Source organism: Rhynchophorus ferrugineus, unplaced genomic scaffold, assembly GCF_030347505.1.
Source record: "Rhynchophorus ferrugineus isolate W39M unplaced genomic scaffold, kcgeb_rfMv2 rfM10, whole genome shotgun sequence".
Classification (NCBI taxonomy): Eukaryota; Metazoa; Arthropoda; class Insecta; order Coleoptera; family Curculionidae; genus Rhynchophorus; species Rhynchophorus ferrugineus.
The window spans coordinates 1,348,360-1,368,385 of record NW_027472589.1 but is presented as its reverse complement, the minus strand read 5'-3'; the positions used below and the strand labels follow the sequence as shown (position 1 = coordinate 1,368,385).

Below are 20,026 nucleotides of genomic sequence, written 5' to 3'. Positions count from 1 at the left end.
TATTGGGTTTTTTTATGTCATTTTTTGGTGATTTTTGTTGAGATATTTTACAATTTTTACGAACTATAAAATACAATAGGTATGCGAACTGATTTTTTTACCGAATATGCATTTATTGATGATGAGAATCATCATGAAAATAACTAATAAGCTCTTGTTTAAAATTGTTAATCCCTTTCTTGAAGAAATTCAATTAAATTTCACTTTTATGATATAATATGACCGATTTCTTTCATTTTCTGTTCTCATTCACTTTGGTTGAAAGATGCTCTAAATTTGACCTAAGATCAAAGAGACTGGATTATCGATATCAGTAAAGCCTGTTTCGATTTATGTGGTGCAAAGATGGCATTAATACCTAAAGTTGACTAGTAATACAAAGCTTTCAAAATAAAGTTCTTTGATTGAATAACATTGTTTATTATTAACATAATCAAAGAAGAAATGTACCATGATATCGAAATCAAATTGATATATAAAGTTATCCAGGATATCACCTTAAAATGTGAATCAAGATTATTAAATCACAGCAATGTAGAAGCAATACAACTACTGGACAACAGGCAGGAAATCAGAAGATTGAAGCGAACCAAACCACACGTAGCTGAATAGTGTATAGTTTTTTTTATAACATCTTTATTAGATACGCTTAGTACAATCTTAATTTACAATTAATTTATTACTATTTTTCATTTCTACTTGGATTAATTCACAAGCAAGACGAGTGCGAGATAATACATCAATATGTATTCCTCAATTATAAAATAATAACTTATAGCTATACTTTACACTAAAGGTACACACTTAATATAAATTCGTATGGTCTTGTTCGCTTCAATCTCCTGACATCCTGCGCGCTCTCCAGCAGTTGTATTAGTTCCACGTTAGTATGATTTAGTAATCTTCTTTCTTGTTTCAAGGCGAAATCTTGGATAACTTCGCAAATCCATTTGATTTCCAGGTCATCGTGCAGTTCTTCGTTGGTTACGTAGCGATGGGCATTTGTAGTCAATTGAAGAACCTTGTTTTGACAGCGTTGTATGACTAGTTGATTTGAATTTTTAGTGCAACTCCATATTTGCATCCCATAGGTCCAAATTGGCTTTATTATTGTATTATAGGTCAACCTCTTTGATTTTAGATCAAGTTGAGAGTATCTTCCGACTAACCAGTATAGTTGTTTTATTTTGGTTCTAATATGTTTTGCTTTTTATCTAACGTGATGTTTCCAATTTACCCTTTCCGAGTTATTTAGCTGATTCTGCTTGAGTAATCGGGCATCCATTGAGTGATATAATTAAGTTTTTATCATTTCGCCGCGATGCAAAATTAACGTGGATAGATTTGGAGCTATTAAGTTGAATTTTCCAATGTTTCGTCCATTTGTAGATTTTGTTGACAGCCACTTGAAGTTTTTCTATTGCCCTAGCCAGAGATATATCTTTTGAAATAATAATTGTATCGTCAGCAAGGGTTCCAAGTAGTGTTTCTTTCGTTGTTGGAATGTCAGCTGTGTAGAGCATATATAGGAGAGCTCCTAAGATGCTACTTTGTAGAACTCCAGCCGAAATAGTTTGAAATATGGACAACGCCATTTCGTGCGATACTCTAAATTTTCTTCCGAAAAGATATGACTGTCAATTGCTGGACAATAGTTAAGCGGTAATAATTTGCTCATCATACAGATTAATCCCAAATGCCAAACCCGATCAAAAGCTTGTGAGACATCCAGGAATATTGCATGGCAGTATATATTTTCCTCATATGCTTTTTCAATAGCCGCAGTTACTTTGTGCACTTGATCGATTGTTGAATGGTAATTACAAAAACCAAACTGGAAATCTGGTACTGGACATGATGATTGCTCTTCGTGGCAGTTAGTGTATAAGTTTGTATAACTCTTAACTTAAGTAGTTTAGTTATTTTCTAATATGAGAAATACATACTGATGTATTTATTCCGCATTCGTCTAGTTTGTGTATTGATGCAAGTACAGCTGTCTGTATCCTTTTCTCCAAACACCTTTCCTCTTCTTTAATATATTTGGTCGTACCGTTTTAATTAATTGTTATTAAAACTAGATGGGTAGATATATACTAGTATTGAAGGACATTAGATGGAGTATACTCGGAAATACAATGGAGATGCAAAAGAAATGATGGAGTATAATCAAAGACAAAACGACAATAATGAATATACAAAATATCTTCATGAAGAGAGATCGAAAATACTGACCGAAAACCAAGAATAAGGAGTAAAGTGGGATGAATTAAAATAGAAGTTGCTGAAATATTGGTAGGCAAATAAAATAAGTAAAATATGCAGCACAATAATAATAGCAAAAATTATGGAAGGAGCTGAAGAATAATATCACCGCCAAATAAGGATGAGAATAAATTAAAAAATGGAACATATTAAAACTTTATTAAGAATTTTCGGACAGTAGATGGACATTGTATAAAATGCAGTAATGACATAATAAGGACAAGAAGATAATGGACTGTAAAGTTCAAAAACACCTATGACAAGTATATTGCTACTCATAGGAAAAAAATAAACACGAGACAAAGAGCTAGCTAGATGATAACTTGATGACTTAAAGCATGATTTATTGAACGTACGAATAGAAAAGCAAATAGATTCAAAAGCTGGACAGGTATCCTTTCAAAAATTTTTGAAGCTTTGATGCTTTTGCCTGGGATTTCAAAACATATGGTATTGATTTCGATGTTAGTAGTATCAAATGAGAAGCTCAACCTGATCCAAAATACCGTGAATGAATTCATAATTTAATTGATGTTAATATTATAAGCTATGAAGCAATAAGAGTAGCATAAATAATCTTAAATAACTCGCCTGCTATGAATTCCGTTTTAATATATGTTATAACAAGCTAGAATAACTTGTAATTTTAAACATGTACCTGCAATGTTTCATATAATTTAAAAAAATTGTATGAAATCTTTACTGGAAAGAGAAATTTCAGTTTATAAGAGAAAAAGAAAAATATTACGAAAGGAATTTTTTAATTCTTCGTAATATTGGAGCAAAGTATGCAATAATAAAAAACTGGTTTTTATTAAAAGTTTTATTATTTAGTTTTAGTTCATATCATTTATGATGTTATACAGTTTCAAAATAGTTTGGTCCATATCGTCGTGAAGCAGAGAGACATCAAATACATTTTCTTTATTAAATATATTTGAAAAAAGCTATAGCTATATATGTATATATATATATATATATATATATATATATATATATATATATATATATATATATAGTGATTTATATATTTTTCTCATCCCAATATACATAGAATATTCACGTCATTTGGTTCCTAAACATTTTTACCATTTTTTCCATATATATATTGAGGAAAAATTAAGATTTTTGATCATTTTCAGACTTTCTCTTATAACTTTGGTTAAAACAAAGATATATTATTGAGAACTACTACTGGATAAAATTTGAGATGAATTTCTAAGAGATGTTTAAGAAAATTCCTTTATTTTTGTCATTTTTTCATCGTTATGTTGTTGCTGAAGCGTCCAACGGTAGTCTGATGTCGCTGACTCAATTTTTCTAGTATCAGTATAATCAATTTTTTCTTACAGTACTCCTAATGGGAATGAAGAGTATGTACTAATTTGGCAACCTAAGGCTCTAAATGATTTTAGCATTCTTTTGATGATTTTTTTATAGTCAAGATCTCTATGACGATGGCCTAAACATTTGTTTTATGACTTCCTTGAAAGTAATCCATCCTCATCCTTGAGGATCCGTCATTATGAATCGCGAATCAGTCACAAACTGTTTAATATTTGGTCCGAAGGAAACATCTTCCTTCGGACAAGGATCTGGAAACTTTGAAATTATGAATTAGTAGCAATCTTCATTTTTAGGAAGTGATTTTACAAATTGCTTTATCAGTCTCAACAGTGTGTAGCAATGGTTAACGGTCATTGTAAAATAGAATTGCTTTAAGAGCTCTTTTTGATGAACCTGTGAAAATCCATTGTGTTGTATCGTATTGTCCTGAAGCCCTGGAGTATCTCCCATATTACATTCGTTTTCAGCATACCCAAATGCTTATTTATTTGAAAATATTTTTTATTTAATACACCAGCAAGTGTTATTCTATTAAATTCTATTTCTTCTAATTTTTTTAACAGAAAATAATGTAAACGTTGTAGATATCTTGAAGTTACAGCATCCTAAAGGAACAGATAATTATTTCCTTGCTCTACTCGTTCGGACGTAACGACTATCCCGTTCTGTGCGTCCCGAGGGAGCGGACCGACCAGATCGATACATACCAAACAAAACTAATCTGGAGAAAATCCATTTAATACTGATCTGGCCGACTTGTAAACTACTCATCAGAAAGGTGGAAGAAACTGTAGTTTTCCGGCTCGAGATCGTTCTAATGGCGGAAGTCTTTCGAGAGTACACAAAAACAAAACGTAATTTTCGATGGTAAAATAAAATAGGAAAAGTTTTTTTTTGTTTTAGTTTCTAGTATTAGCGTAGGTCGTTTTGATAACAAACAGAAAACAGTCCATTATAGTGTTGCAGTTTAGTTAAATTTGATAATTACAAACAGTTTGCGGTTAGAGATTTGTTATGATGAAGAGGTTATCATATATCGGCGGAAGATTCTCCCGTTAAAGTGCTTAGCGCCTTCTAAAATACAGATTCTGTTGTATTTTTTCTTCAAAAACTTTAACACATATTTATTTCCGTATACAAACAATTTTTAATATAAATTTATGATTGAAAATGGCATTTGATAATTAATATATTTTTTCCGAAAAAGAACCTTTCTTTTATTTTATGAATCAACTTTAACGATAATGGCAAAGAAAAAGTTTTAGTAGCTTTAGTTTTTGTAATAAACAATAGATGAAGGCTTTTTCATTGAAGAAGTGTGATTGTTCTTTTTTTATGTCCTTAAATTATAAATTATTGAAAAAAAATCTAGCAGATAGTAGGTGGGTGTATAAAGAACAAATTGGTGGCTCATAAAGACGCTGTGGTTAATTGGTAGATCAACATATAACTTTTCTTTAAAATATTTAAAATCCTATCATTCTCGGTTCATGAACTTGATGGAATTCTTCATTGGACCGAATTGGTTACCTGGAGGTTAATGAATAACTTTCGAATCAACCAATAATATTGGATATGGTACGGATTCATATCCTTATTATCCCACAGATAGATAAAAATCAACAGCAGTCACCTTTTGATCGCCACAGATGTTTCATTTATGTCCAATATATCTGTGTCGATGAGGACTGTTATCTTTGCACAAGTTTCCTTCATGTGATCTGCGTAACCTATAAGACCGTAGAAATAGAATTATCGTTATGAAGCAATACAGATTTCCAAATAAGCTTCAAAATGGAGAGAGAGACATAATTCATTCACCATCATATACCCGGAGACTCTGACATCATTCTGCAGAAGAGCTCATGGTTGTAACCCTGACCCTCAAAGGGCTAATTTGCCCTGTAACAAATAAATATCATTCAATTGATGTTGGATCGATTTATGCGGTGGATCATTATATTCTTCAAAATTTGGGTCAAATAATGGTGAAATATTGCTGAGATCAACAAAAAAAAACTAAAACGTATGAACTAGAAGATTGTCTGAAAATTCTACTATTTAATTGTTCCTTCTTTTATTGATTATTTCAGGGAGACTGAAGCTCAAAGCTCTCCCTTAAACGTAGACATAGCAAAAGCCGTTGAATTGTTTCTTAGAAGCGTAAAAACCTGGATATGTCCACAGATACATTTTTAAGTCAATGTTTCTGCAAGTTTACGTTTCTTGGAAAATCCCAGTTGTTTAAAGTTTTTTCTCAAAAATACTTTTCTAACTCTGGGTTAACTAAATTTGATCAACGTCAAGTATGCAACTTTCAACTACTCAGCATTGCATTAGCATTGGGATTATCTCTTTCCTGTAATGTAGTTTTTTAAAATATATTGGAAAATTGCGTCTGGACATAATTGAAATAAAGCAAACTTTCTTTCCAGGTCGAAATACGTCTTCATCTCGAGGAAATGGCATCAAAATTGGAAGCAGCAGCAGAGGCATGCGTTCTACGACGACAACGACAACGGTTCTCCCGGAGGAGGACCATATTCATCCTCCCACCTCTCCCTCCGAACGTAATGGCGGCATCACCCACTTGAACATCGGCATGGTGGTGCCGTACAAGTCTTTTGGCGTTCGAGACTATACGAAAGCTATCACCACCACGAAGAGCCTCATCTCTAGGAAACTGAAGATGTTCAAGACTCACGACATCCAGGTCCATATCGTCATGAAGCAGATGACTCCTAGTCCGACAGGTTAGTGTTTAAATTTTATATTAAATACTGTGAGAGATGTATATCTCAAAACCAGTTTGTCGTACACTAAAATTAGCGATTAATATGTTTTATTCACCGAAATTTACATAGAATGTGAAGGTGTTGCCTCATTTGGTGACCTAAACATTTTTATCAATTTTTCCATATATATACTCAGGAAAAATTGGGATTTTTGATCATTTTCAGACTTTCTCTTATAACTTTGGTTAAAACAAAGATATATTATTAAGAACTACTTAACTTAGGTAAAATTAAATGCTTAATAAGGTGGTATATATATTTTTAGTGTAACTTTGAATGTTTTTAAATATTTTAAAGTATTAATTTTTAGCTACGGATTGCTTAAAATGAATATTTGCTTATATCTCAAAAACAGTTTGTCGTACACTAAAATTAGTGATTAATATGTTTTATTCACCGCAATTTCTATAGAATATGAAAATTTCACCTCATTTGGTGACCTAAACATTTTTACCAATTTTTCCATATATATACTCAGGAAAAATTGGGATTTTTGATCATTTTCAGACTTTCTCTTATAACTTTGGTAAAAACAACGATATATTATTGAGAACTACTTAACTTAGGTAAAATTAAATGCTTAATAAGGTGGTATATATATTTTTAATGTAACTGTGAATGTTTTGAAATATTTTAAAGTATTAATTTTTAGCTACGGATTGCTTAAAATGAATATTTGCTTATATCTCAAAAACAATTTGTCGTACACTAAAATTAGTTATTAATATGTTTTATTCACCGCAATTTACATATAATCTGAAGGTTTCACCTCATTCGGTGACCTAAACATTTTTACTAATTTTTCCATATATATACTCAGGAAAAATTGGGATTTTTGATCATTTTCAGACTTTCTCTTATAACTTTGTTAAAAACAAATATATATTATTAAGAACTACTTAACTTAGGTAAAATTAAATGCTTAATAAGGTGGTATATATATTTTTAGTGTAACTTTCAATGTTTTCCAATATTTTAAAGTATTAATTTTTAGCTACGGATTGCTTAAAATGAATATTTGCTTATATCTCGAAAACAGTTTGTCGTACACTAAAATTAGCGATTAATATGTTTTATTCACCGAAATTTACATAGAATGTGAAGGTTTCACCTCATTTTGTGACCTAAACATTTTTACCAATTTTTCCATATATATACTCAGGAAAAATTGGGATTTTTGATCATTTTCAGACTTTCTCTTATAACTTTGGTTAAAACAAAGATATATTATTAAGAACTACTTAACTTAGGTAAAATTAAATGCTTAATAAGGTGGTATATATATTTTTAGTGTAACTTTCAATGTTTTGAAATATTTTAAAGTATTAATTTTTAGCTACGGATTGCTTAAAATGAATATTTGCTTATATCTCAAAAACAATTTGTCGTACACTAAAATTAGTTATTAATATGTTTTATTCACCGCAATTTACATAGAATCTGAAGGTTTCACATCATTCGGTGACCTAAACATTTTTACTAATTTTTCCATATATATACTCAGGAAAAATTGGGATTTTTGAACATTTTCAGACTTTCTCTTATAATTTTGTTAAAAACAAATATATATTATTAAGAACTACTTAACTTAGGTAAAATTAAATGCTTAATAAGGTGGTATATATATTTTTAGTGTAACTTTCAATGTTTTCCAATATTTTAAAGTATTAATTTTTAGCTACGGATTGCTTAAAATGAATATTTGCTTATATCTCGAAAACAGTTTGTCGTACACTAAAATTAGCGATTAATATGTTTTATTCACCGAAATTTACATAGAATGTGAAGGTTTCACCTCATTTGGTGACCTAAACATTTTTACTAATTTTTCCATATATACACATACTCAGGAAAAATTGGGATTTTTGATCATTTTCAGACTTTCTCTCATAACTTTGGTTATAACAAAGATATATGATTGAGAGTTACTTAACACAGGTAAAGGTAGATGCGTAATAAGGTGGTTTATATATTTTTAGTGTACCTTCGAATGTTTTCAAATATTTGCATGTAATTAATATTTTCTAGCTACGGATTGCTTAGAATCAATATTTGTTTGTATCTTACACACAACACAGTTTGTCGTATACTAAAACTAGTGACTAATATGTTTTTCCCCGCAATATGTATATAATATTTTCACCAATGTTTCACCTCATTTGGTGGCCTAAAATGTTTTACCATTTTTTCCACATATATTACTGTGGCAAAATGTGAGACTTTTAATTATTTTCAGAGTTTTTCTTATAACTCTAGTTAAAGAGAAAATAAATTAATAAAAATTAATTATATACACTTAATTCTTAGTCTTTTTCGAGTTGTTATATCTGGTTCCTGTCTACATGAACTTGAAGGTACAGATTATTCTGTTCTAATCTGTGTTCAATCTAGACTGAACAATTGTTCATTTCAATATTGAAGGGTATGGTCCTTGGATCTGCATTTCTGCATGGACCCAATCTGCATTTCTATATTTTATGATAATAGCATGTTAAGTCACCAAATATTATTAAGCTTACAACTTTGGAAACACATATTTAGTGCTAAAAATTTCTTAAATCCTGAAATATAATTTTAATATGTGAATATTCATAATATAAATTCTGTAGTACAACAAATATAAGTTATAGCTTCTTTATGTTGAAAAATACCCTCAGTTATTTAAGACTAAAGTTCACAAAAGTAAATAGAAATCTCAGAAAAAGCCCAGACAGTATATATTACTTAAACATATTGAACACTCAAGGTTAACTTTTTGATTTCGAATAGTATTTATATCGGGAACTATATCAAATTACTAAAAAAAGCAATATTGAGCTAAACAAGTACTCTCAATTGTTTTGTCGGAAAATAAAAGAGGCTATGGATACGTCGAAGTTTGCAAGCATATTTTTTACGAATCGAAGCGATCTAATATTTATACGTGCTGAAAAGACGATGGCCAACATTTTTGATTTTTAACAATATTTCCAGCGAACAAACAAATATGCCTCGATCGAATAGGCAATGAAAAGCGTTTTTATTTATTCATTTTGTCGAATTGTCTTGTTGTGTTGAGCCAATACGAGAAGAATTATTTACATTTGGTGTCTAATAATAAAAATTTTAACCAATTCCTGTATATATATATATATATATATATATATATATATATATATATAACATACATTAATACAAAACAAAATAGTACAATTGGTAGATTAACATATTGAGACTGTTTTTGTAGACAAGATAGTATCTCATGATTGTTTGAAATTATTTTATTTAAATATTACATATACATTTAAATATTAATATTTTAAATACGGTATATGCAAATGATTTATCCTTCATTCCATGGTAATTAAAAGTTCAATTTTTGCATTTAATATGAAAATATGTGTTAAATTGGAATTCCGCTGACTTTTCTTATCTTACAACAACACTTAATTGTTACCATATAAATCAGTAAAATTGGACAAATAACAATTTTTTGTCAATATTTTACGGCACTAAAATACAGCGGTAAATCGATTCGGTTAGGTTATGCTGGTGGAAATCATTCTAACGACTTCTTCGCCAACATTCGAAAATATAATAGTTGTTTCTAAATAACATGATGTAGACCACATTTATGCCTACTTTCATTGAATTATACCATAAAATTTTATTGGTAATATTTATATTTGTATCAGAAGTAAGTTACCCAACTCTTTAACGATTTCAAATGAAGAACTAATATATCACTTACTGATAGCGCTGTTACCACTGCCAGATGCAGTTTCAGATCATCAGTTTCCACAAATTCATATTATGAATCCGAATCCGGAATATGATAGGCCTTATGCTCGCCATTCAAAGGCAAAGCGAACTATTGCTCAAGAATTACAAATGTTTCTTCATCGGAGTAACGATTTAGTAAAAAATTTCAAAATAGCATTGGATGGGATGCCATCTGAGCCATAATTTTTTTTTTCAAATTTTTTTAAAATTACTCTCATTAGCTCTACAATCTGCCCAGATATACATGGCATGTAGACAATCAATTCATTAGATCTCCTGTACAAAATAATATTTTAATAAATTAGTCTTATTTTAAAGCTTATTTTAAAATCTAGATATGTTCAACAATCAGATCGGATAAAGTAAGACGTTTTAGTCTACGTACTTCATTGGCACTTTACATGTTTAGCTGATTAGAGAGTACATTGGGATGTACTGACACTCTTTCGAAGTATTTCACGCTAATACGTTGAATTACACTCGTTATTAAATGAATATCGCATTGTACCACTTCATTTGAAATATAGTACAGAGGATCGACAATGGCGTGCAACACTTTTTTTACAGCGTAAAAGTTATAGAACTGTATTTTTATACGCATATTTTACAGCCACATTTGTATTTGATTTATGTGTGTTTTCAATTGTTCCATGCTTATTGCGAAACCCAAATTAGTGTTCTGGAATGAGCTTTTTTCTATTATACATTTTAGCTCTTTTGATTTATTAATTTTTTTTTCAATTCTTATGTGTTGCCATTCCTTTGGTAATTTAATTTATTCTAGACATAATGTAACATTGTGAGGAGAAGATTATTAATTCCTCGACAATATATGAAATGGCTATTGTTATCGTCGGGTGGAAATTGCAAGATATATCATCTAGTTAATCAATATTTAATAATTAAAGATACATTTAAAATGTAAAGAATACCTTTCGTAGACACGTTACGTTGAAATAGAAGACTTTTATGTCGAAATATTTCAACGTACGTAGCAGTTTCTATCGAACGGTCCGAATGTGAACGGAATAAAGAGCCTTTTCCTCTTGTTACCTTTTATTCAAAACGGTCGCTACATTCGCAATGTTCATTTCTCCACATCAGAAATATCAAATGCACCGAGGTCTTGTCGTTCGTGTCAGCGAAGTTAATTAAAATACGGTATATTTGATCTTTAGAATAGAGAATTTGAACAGCGGGTCTCCAGCGATGTTATATCAAACATATTTCGGCTTAATTAAATGGTTGGATACCTATTTTTGGTGCTGAATTTATTCTTATTTTTGTTCCATTAGTTTAAATATATAATTTTAGTTACATGTCGTATTCGGTTAGACAAAAAAGTTGTGTGAGTAATTTATTTTAGATTCTACAGGTTAACTACACTATTTGTATATATATTTATCCCTTAAATTCTAGTTACAAATAACATATTTGATTCTACAATTACTTTTGATTCATTTAGCAGTACATACTGAATACTTCTGTCTAAACTGACGTGATTTATATGCTTTTTTCACCAAAATATCCATAGAATATGAAGGTTTCACCTCATTCAGTGGCCTAAATTTTTTTACCATTTTTATATACTCAGGAAAAAATGAGATTTTTTGCCATTTTCAGTTTTTTTCTTATAATTCTGGTTTAAAAGGAAGTATAGCAATGAAAATTACTTTACTTAGGTTAAATTAAATGGTTAATAAGGTGGAGGATATATTGTTGTTGTATATCTGAAAGTTATAAGACATTCTGATATAATAGCTTTTTAGCTAAGAATTTCTTCTATTCAAGTTTTTCTTATACCTTAAAAGCCACACACATAAACTAATGACATATATGTTTTTCTCACATAATATCAATATGATTTAAGTATTTGAGCTCATTTATTACTCTCAAAGATTTTTTCTTGTAACTCTGGTTAAAAAATAGATATTATATTGAAAAGTACGTTACTTAAGTAAAATTGGATGATTATTGAGGTGGTATGTATATTTTATTGTAAATCTGAAACTGTTAATACATTTGGACCTTATAATTTTTTGAGCTAGAATCGTTTAAACTCAATGTTTGCTTATATCTTAAAAGCAATTTGCTCTATATAGAAATTAAGAAACTAGATAAGAAATTCTGTTTTTTTTTCTCTATCATTTTGGTTCAAACTAACTTAATTAATTTCTCCTGTATCTTTGTCATCATGGCGATATGTGGATCATATAAAAATAAATTTATCAATCATCTCATCTAACCTAATCCATCATGTCGTCGTAACTCACTATTCTTATAAAAATGTTTCTGGTGTTACGGAAAATTGTCGGGTATTAAGCTGCTGTCGTAATATTTAGGGTCTAAGGTGTGTCTCATAGGATTTCGTCTGTTTATTTAGGCCCTTTGTGGCCTAGTAATCCCGTACAATTCATTTATTTTTGGTCCTTAGTTACTCTGTTTATATTAAATGTTTTTATAAGTTATTTTCCTTTCTAATACATTAGGTTGCGCAATTGTAGCGTTCGATATAGATATAATGCTATTGCAGAATACTACTTATTGTTGTTGATTGTTGAATCCGGAGGCACTGGATGTAAATATTATCATATACAGTAGACGTACAAAATAGCATGACCACCCGATATATATTAAAAAAATATATTAATAAGTTGAACCACGATTTGCTTTAAAAACAATTAAAAATCTAAAGTTTCTAGTTTCCAACGGAATGTTCCAACGGCTGAAAACAGCCGCCGCCAGTTGGTTCAATGGCGTTGGAGATAGAAATCCTGTTATTGTGCAGGCGAGGGAAAATGTTTGATGAGCGTTTTATCTTTATCATCTTGAAAGATGGATATGTTTGTCAGCAATATGCTAGTCAGGGAACTTCATCATTGAGGGTGTCGAGATGTTGAATCCCAATAATCCGGCCAGTGATGTGAATAACAGGACTAACTGAATACCACGATATTGTCGCCTAAATTATAACGGAACCTCCTTCATGCGTATCTATCGGAAGCAGGATACTTTTGAGCTTCATATATAAATCCAGCCGTTTATAAGCTGGATTTTAGATTGTTTGTAAACCATTATAAAGAGTTTCGCAATGGTAACTCTTTGATTAATATGGTATAAGCTCCCACTGAACTGTTTTTGTTGAAACTCTACTAACTCAAGTGGGTATTGAGTTCTGCTGTCACTTTTTCTGGTCACAATATATTTAATACTGATCGGTATTTGTCAGTTAACTTTAGGTTTTGATCATTATTCCATTCTGATGATGTTTCACCATGTTTTATTTATACTCTCATTATTACTGTCGTTCCTGTTTACCGATCACCAACGATTCTCTCTTTCGAAATCTGAAAGATCACACATTCCACTAATTGCTTGTTTTAACCGTCAAATAACAAAGAAAAATCACTTTGCCGTGTCTTTGTGTATATTCTGGAGGTTTTTGATCAATGAATGAACCATTAATTAATTATTGGTTGTCGGTAGCGATCACTATTATCTATTTCACCTGGTTTCAACAGTTCGTAATGCATCACTTTACTTTAATGCCACTAAATATACAGCATTGTCTTGCGACCAAAACGATTTGGCCTTGGAGTCGATGGACCGTCTTCGGCAGGTTCTCAAAATAAATCCACTTTTCACCACCCGTCACTATTCGATACAATCATACCTTTGAAGCAGCGTTTCATAGAAGATTTTTCTTTTTTCTATATGCCTGTGATTTAATTGATGTGACAGCCGTCTTCCCATCTTTTGTATTTTCTCCATCGCTTGTGATCGGTCGCTAATGGTTTTTTGGGGTACACTTAACGCTTCTGCTAATTGTTTTTGAGTTTGGGTTAGGTCTTCATCCAATAACTCTTGCAGTTTCGCATCATCAAACTTTTTCGATCTACCAGAACATTCTTTGTCTTGCACATCGAAATCACCACTTTTGAAATTCAGAAACTACTCCTCACATGTATTTAAGGTTAGATTATAGTCACCGAAAATTTAAATCAGCTTACGACGACTTAAAGCTTCCATTTTCTTTTGATTAAAAAATATAAGTAATGCTTGCGGCAAATGCACGTTATATAACTTTCACAATACATAATATGTTTAGTTTTAAATTTTGTTATTAGTAGAATAAAATGACATATATGTTAAATCATAATATTACATACTTAAGACATCTATTAATATAATATATTGCATTTTATTCACATTATTTTCTCTATCTCTTGTATATCAAAATTATTAAAAGAAATAAAATGGTTCTGTCTGCACTTTATCAAGATTTTTATCATATTTATCATCACACGAGGATCCAATATCAACCACAAGAAACCTCCAACTTCATCTTAACAAAGTCGAATTGTGGTTGAAAACGTGGCGTGTCAAAGCAAATGAGACAAAATCTACCCATGTGACATTCGTACAAGAACGTGTCCCTCAGTAAACTTGAATAATCATGAACTTCCGCAAGCAGATGACGTTAAATATCTGGGAATGAATTTTGATCGACGTTTGACATGGAAAAACATTTAGCGGCAAAACGCAAACAGCTTGGGCTTAAACTAAACGAAATGTATTGGCTGTAGAGCGTAAATCTAAATTATCATTAGATAACAAGGTTTTGCTGTATAAGTCGATACTTAGGCCCATTTGGACCTGTGGTATTGGACTATGGGGTACATCCAGAGGTTCCAGAATAAAGTGTTGCGAGTCATCATCGATTCCCCCATATTACGTGTCCAACAAACTGATTCAACGCGATATCCCCATAAAACCCATAACGAGTGTGATTCTAGGGGTTAGTGAGAAGTACTCGGAAAGACTAATAGTGCATCCTAATGGCCTTACCAAACTCATCCTGGGCACTCACCAAACAGTTAAATATGCGCGATGACACCGAAGTGCGTAGGCTCAAACGCAAACTAACATACGAACTGATTAATAGACACGTAGAATGAGATTTAATAATCTCTGGAATAAGTAAGAATAAGAATAGTCCTTAGAAGAAGTTAGGACAGACTTTCAAATAAGTTAGGATAATATCTAGAATAAGATTTAGATTACAACTTGTACAACAGATCACTTACTGAAGTGATCCTCTACATATCGGGATGGTTATATTATATAACGGAAACTATATAATAATAATTATGGCCCACTGGCAGATGTTCTAACAGATTAATAAAAAAAACTTCTTGGAAGAGGTCAAAGCGCGAACACCGTACTGCACCTTCCATTCGGAGAAACAAGAACGAGTAAATCACATTACATGCAAACAATAGCTCCACAAAAAAGACCTTTTTGACTTGTTGAACGGGCGCCATTCGCCGACTTTCAGGTCAACCATTGTTGTCGCTCGCCGCAACTTGTGCATTATCCCACTCCAGATCCCCGCCGAGATTTTTCCTCCGTTTTTCCACGGAAAATGGCTTTTTTATTTGCCCGGACGCATTCGGTTTCCCTGCACAATATCGTGCATTTTTAACTTTTGGATTACGTCCTGCTTAAACGTTTAATAGCACGACTGGAGATTCGTTAATCTTAATTATAATTTTTTGTTGCGTAGAATATCAGTTATTTGATGGTTACGGTCAAGGAGGGGTCAAGATAACGACCCCCTTTGCGTCCCCCCTATTTTTAGCGTCGAATACATCATATTCTTAATTTTATTTTATTTTTCTTCTATATTCTACATCATCATAGTAAGGAACTGTGTGGTGCAGCTTCTAAATTCTTTGTTTATAGGATACTGTGTACTATCCATCTGTGTAGAACTGTTGATGATTGGGGATGTCACAATTTACTGAAATTCTTGTTCTTTAAGGTATTAAATATAATGTTAATTATATATTTATGTGCTATTTACTTGTTGGATTTCATAGAGAGAAAAAATCTAATACCAAAACACCAGTTTGGATTTATTAAAAAACATTCAACAACAACAAAGTAAGAAAGTATGCTGAGCTATATTATTAGATGTAGCACAAGCCTTCGATAAGGTTTGGCATGAAGGCCTTGTTCATAAACTACAGAAGCTGTTTCCAAAACAACACACCTATCTACTAAAATTGTTGAGTTAAACAAGAAGAAGTTTACTCTACAATAAAAGAAGCTAAAGTCTGTACTACAAGGAAGTGCACTGGAGCTAATGCTTTATCTACTCTACACTTGTGATATACCCCAAATGGAGAATATTACGATGGCTACATTGGCTGATGGTCCTGCGATTATAGCTGCCGTAGATAATAGTGAAGACGCCACACGATTATTACAACAGGCAAGTGACAATATAAATAATTGGACACAAGCCTGGAGAATAAAAATTAACGAAAGTAAATCTGTGCATATGCAGTTCACCTACCAGAACGTAGAAGCACCGATAACATTAAATAATACTGTAATTCCATATAACAACAATTCTAAATATCTCGGAATGAATCTTGATGCAAAACTTCGCTGGAAGGAATATATAAAGAAGAAAAGAAAAGAATTGGAATTGAAATATAGGAAAATGTATTGGCTAATTGGAAGAAAATCACAACTATCAGTACATAATAAATTGCTATTTTATAAGCAAATGCTAAAACCTATATGGACATAGGGAGTTCAATTATTGGGATGTTCTGCAAGGAGTAACATAAACAAAACACAAAATTTTCAGAACAAAGCCCTGAAAAGTATTGTGGGCGCACCCAAATACTACAGGACTGATTACCGACATCCAGACCTTCAGATACCCCCAGTCGGTCAAGAAATCAAGATAATTGCAAGGGGGCATGAGGAAAAACTCCATTTTCATGAGAATATTGAAGTATAGCAACTTTTGGATACCACCAGAGCAGGACACAGATTCAAAAGATTCAAACCATCTGATCTTCTGTAGTGTTGTGCAGTGATGTTCACATAATAAAAATACAGCAGTGACATGTATAAACATTATTTCACCTGAGACTGAGATAGAGCCGATGGGCCCTCCTAGTTATATACCTAGATTTAAGTTATCATAAAAACAAATTGTAGGTTAGTCGGAAACGACTAGTAACAATGTAATAATTAACTAATAAAAAAATTGTTCAATTATTCCATGCGCTTCTGGAAATCCAAATTGATGACAGAGGGAAAAAAAGATGAATTTCAGATGGTAATTAACAATTTTCAAACAATTAACAATTATGAAACAATACGATCACCCTGTGGTCGAAATTCAAATTTTCCGTCACATCGGCTCAGCAATAACACTATACCCAAATATCCGATTATTCTAGAAAAAAAATACGGGAATACTTTGTACGTTCCTTTGAAATTTGAGCGTTTCCTTCGATTTCCCCCCTTCCCCCATCAGATCCATTTTCCTCAAAAATGGAGGCAAAATGAGGCAAAATAAAGCCGATTAATATATAGAAGAAGGTATTAAAAGAAACATATTTCGCTTTCGTCTCATGCATTAAAATGCGTAGAATTGAGGGCGATACATAAAAACTAATACGAAATTTTATTGTTTTATATCGAATATATTCCGGATCATCCATCACCATTTTTGCCCGACCTCCATTTATGCTTACAGAGGTCCCGTTCGGTTCCCTTATGCGACTACTCAACGAGGGACCTCCTCCAGCGACTGGGAATGCTTAAAAATAAATATGTTTTATTCGGGTTACGTGAAGGGCCTTCCGAAGAGGCTGCGCTGCCCGTTCAAAGACAGTTTCCCCACATCTGGAGCCGGGACGCGTTTTCTGGAAATATTGCACGGAGCAGGGACTACATTAAGAGGAAATGGAAAGTTTTGTCTCGCTTAATTTACATGAATTCCGACGCACTTTCGGGAAACAGGATCCATCGTTTAATGTTAGTGAAGCTAAATCGGGTTTCTAATATTGTTATCCAAGGTTTTTATAAAACAAATATGATTATATGTTTCGAATAACATGATTAAAATTAAAGAAATATATAAAAATGATATGTTACTAAAACTTGTTTTCATTATAAGGCCAGAAATATTTTTGATATATAGCATGACTTGAATTAAAGTGGTATCCCCCTGGAAGCCCAATCCGCCTAATTAACAATTGTATATCTAAGAAACTTATTTTACTTTCATTCGAGAGCATATTTACCTCTTTACGTTTAGTTCTTGTTTCCTTCAATAGTGTGTTTACTTGTCAAGTCATCTTGGTATCGCTGTATATTTTATTTCTTCTGCTACTATCTGTGTACACCATTCCTCATAAAATGAATCACTGAATTATGTATAATGCCTTTACCATATGTACAAAACAGTTGGTATTCATACTCTTCTCTATTCTTCTTCTCTTCATACGTTCTAACCTGATGCTCATGTTTAATTTTGAACAATTGCAATCATATCTGTGCACACAAATCTTTTACGTCCTACAATACCATTCTCTACAATTATATTCAATTAGTTATATGCATACCTTTAGTTGTTTCCACTCTCATCACTCTGTCTCAGGAATTTACAGAATTGCACAGCATTATCACATGTCCTGAAGGCTTCCTTTAGTCTCAATTCACTTTCTGACTCACTGTCCAATTTAATCACTAAACTGTTAATTTCTAATATGTTTAAAACATGTTCACGATTCCACCATTTATCAATTACTTCATCTGTATGTCTTATCGAGTTCATCCAAGCCGAATATCTTATGATTGACAATGCTTCCTTTCATATTAGCAAACAGCTTTTGATGGAATATCCTTCTCGACCAGCAATATATACGAAATTAATTATTAATAAATATAATGACCGACAAAACCTAATCGAATGCTATTGCAACTTTCACCATTTTCCATCAATGTTGGTTGTCTTTACACTTTTTTTTTGTTATTGTCTTGCCAAGAGTGCCATAATGAATTATTTTAAAATATTCAGTAGTTTTCAGAAAGATACATAAATTGAAATAGTTTATCTTCATTGGTCTTATTTTAAAAATTGAATTCTTTTTATGGCAATGTCTGGAAGTTCCATTAAACCTCTCCGAGGGTTATCTTTACACCATTTAAACCCTATGCCCTGTAAGAGTGTATGAAAGGATGTCTTACATTATTTTTCTTTAAAGTGATTTTATTAAATTATGTTTATATCGACAAAATAGTTTGTGTACTTACTGTTCTTATACATTTCGTATATTTGGTTCTCTAGAAAACATTTTAAATAATATTGTAAGGACTTATATGATTTAACATTATCAATAATTACCTCTCTAACGGAAATTATAGACAAAAGAGGGCGTCCATTGTCTCGTTCCTTTTCGAAATATTTTATTAAGGCCGCAATCAATTTGTGACCCTGATCGTCTATTGTTTTCGGCATTTTCAAACGAAATGATATCTTATATAAGGAGCTAATTAAAATTTATTAATTAATTTGTTGGTTTTTAATCTGTAGTAATAATAACTAATCTTTAATAATTTAGGTAATAAATTATTGTGGCTATATAATTAACTATAGTTTTCAGATATACTAGAATGTTAAAATAAATTATATTTGATAAATCTTTTGTTCAATTATTTTATTTAGATTAAAATTTTCTCGTGCGTCAAAGGCAAACTGAACTAAAACTCAGAGTTGATGCGGCAACATTGCAATGTTTCGACGTTACAAATATCCATGATGCATTACCAAAAAAACATTGAATAGACCATTTATAGACAACGATTGATAAATATTTAAAATATTAAGTAATATAATAAATACCCTCTTATTTTTAAAAATTATGAATATGTTGGTTGTTCCTAGAAGAAAATGACGCTGTATGTAGTGTTCCTTTGAAGTTTAGTTACAAATCACAAATATATTAATGTTAATCCTAGCTAGATTGAAAATCTGTGTACTTTAG

The 20,026-nt window shown here is 31.4% G+C and overlaps 1 protein-coding gene across 1 annotated transcript in view; it reads left to right on the top strand.

Annotated features, from left to right (window-relative positions):
* Positions 1-20,026, top strand: part of Nmdar2 (glutamate ionotropic receptor NMDA type subunit 2) — a 261,917-nt gene that overhangs the window by 2,257 nt on the left and 239,634 nt on the right. The window contains exon 2 of the mRNA XM_076415791.1: positions 6,048-6,365. Within this exon, the coding sequence (XP_076271906.1) occupies positions 6,048-6,365 (318 nt within the window). The remainder of the gene's footprint in view (positions 1-6,047; positions 6,366-20,026) is intronic.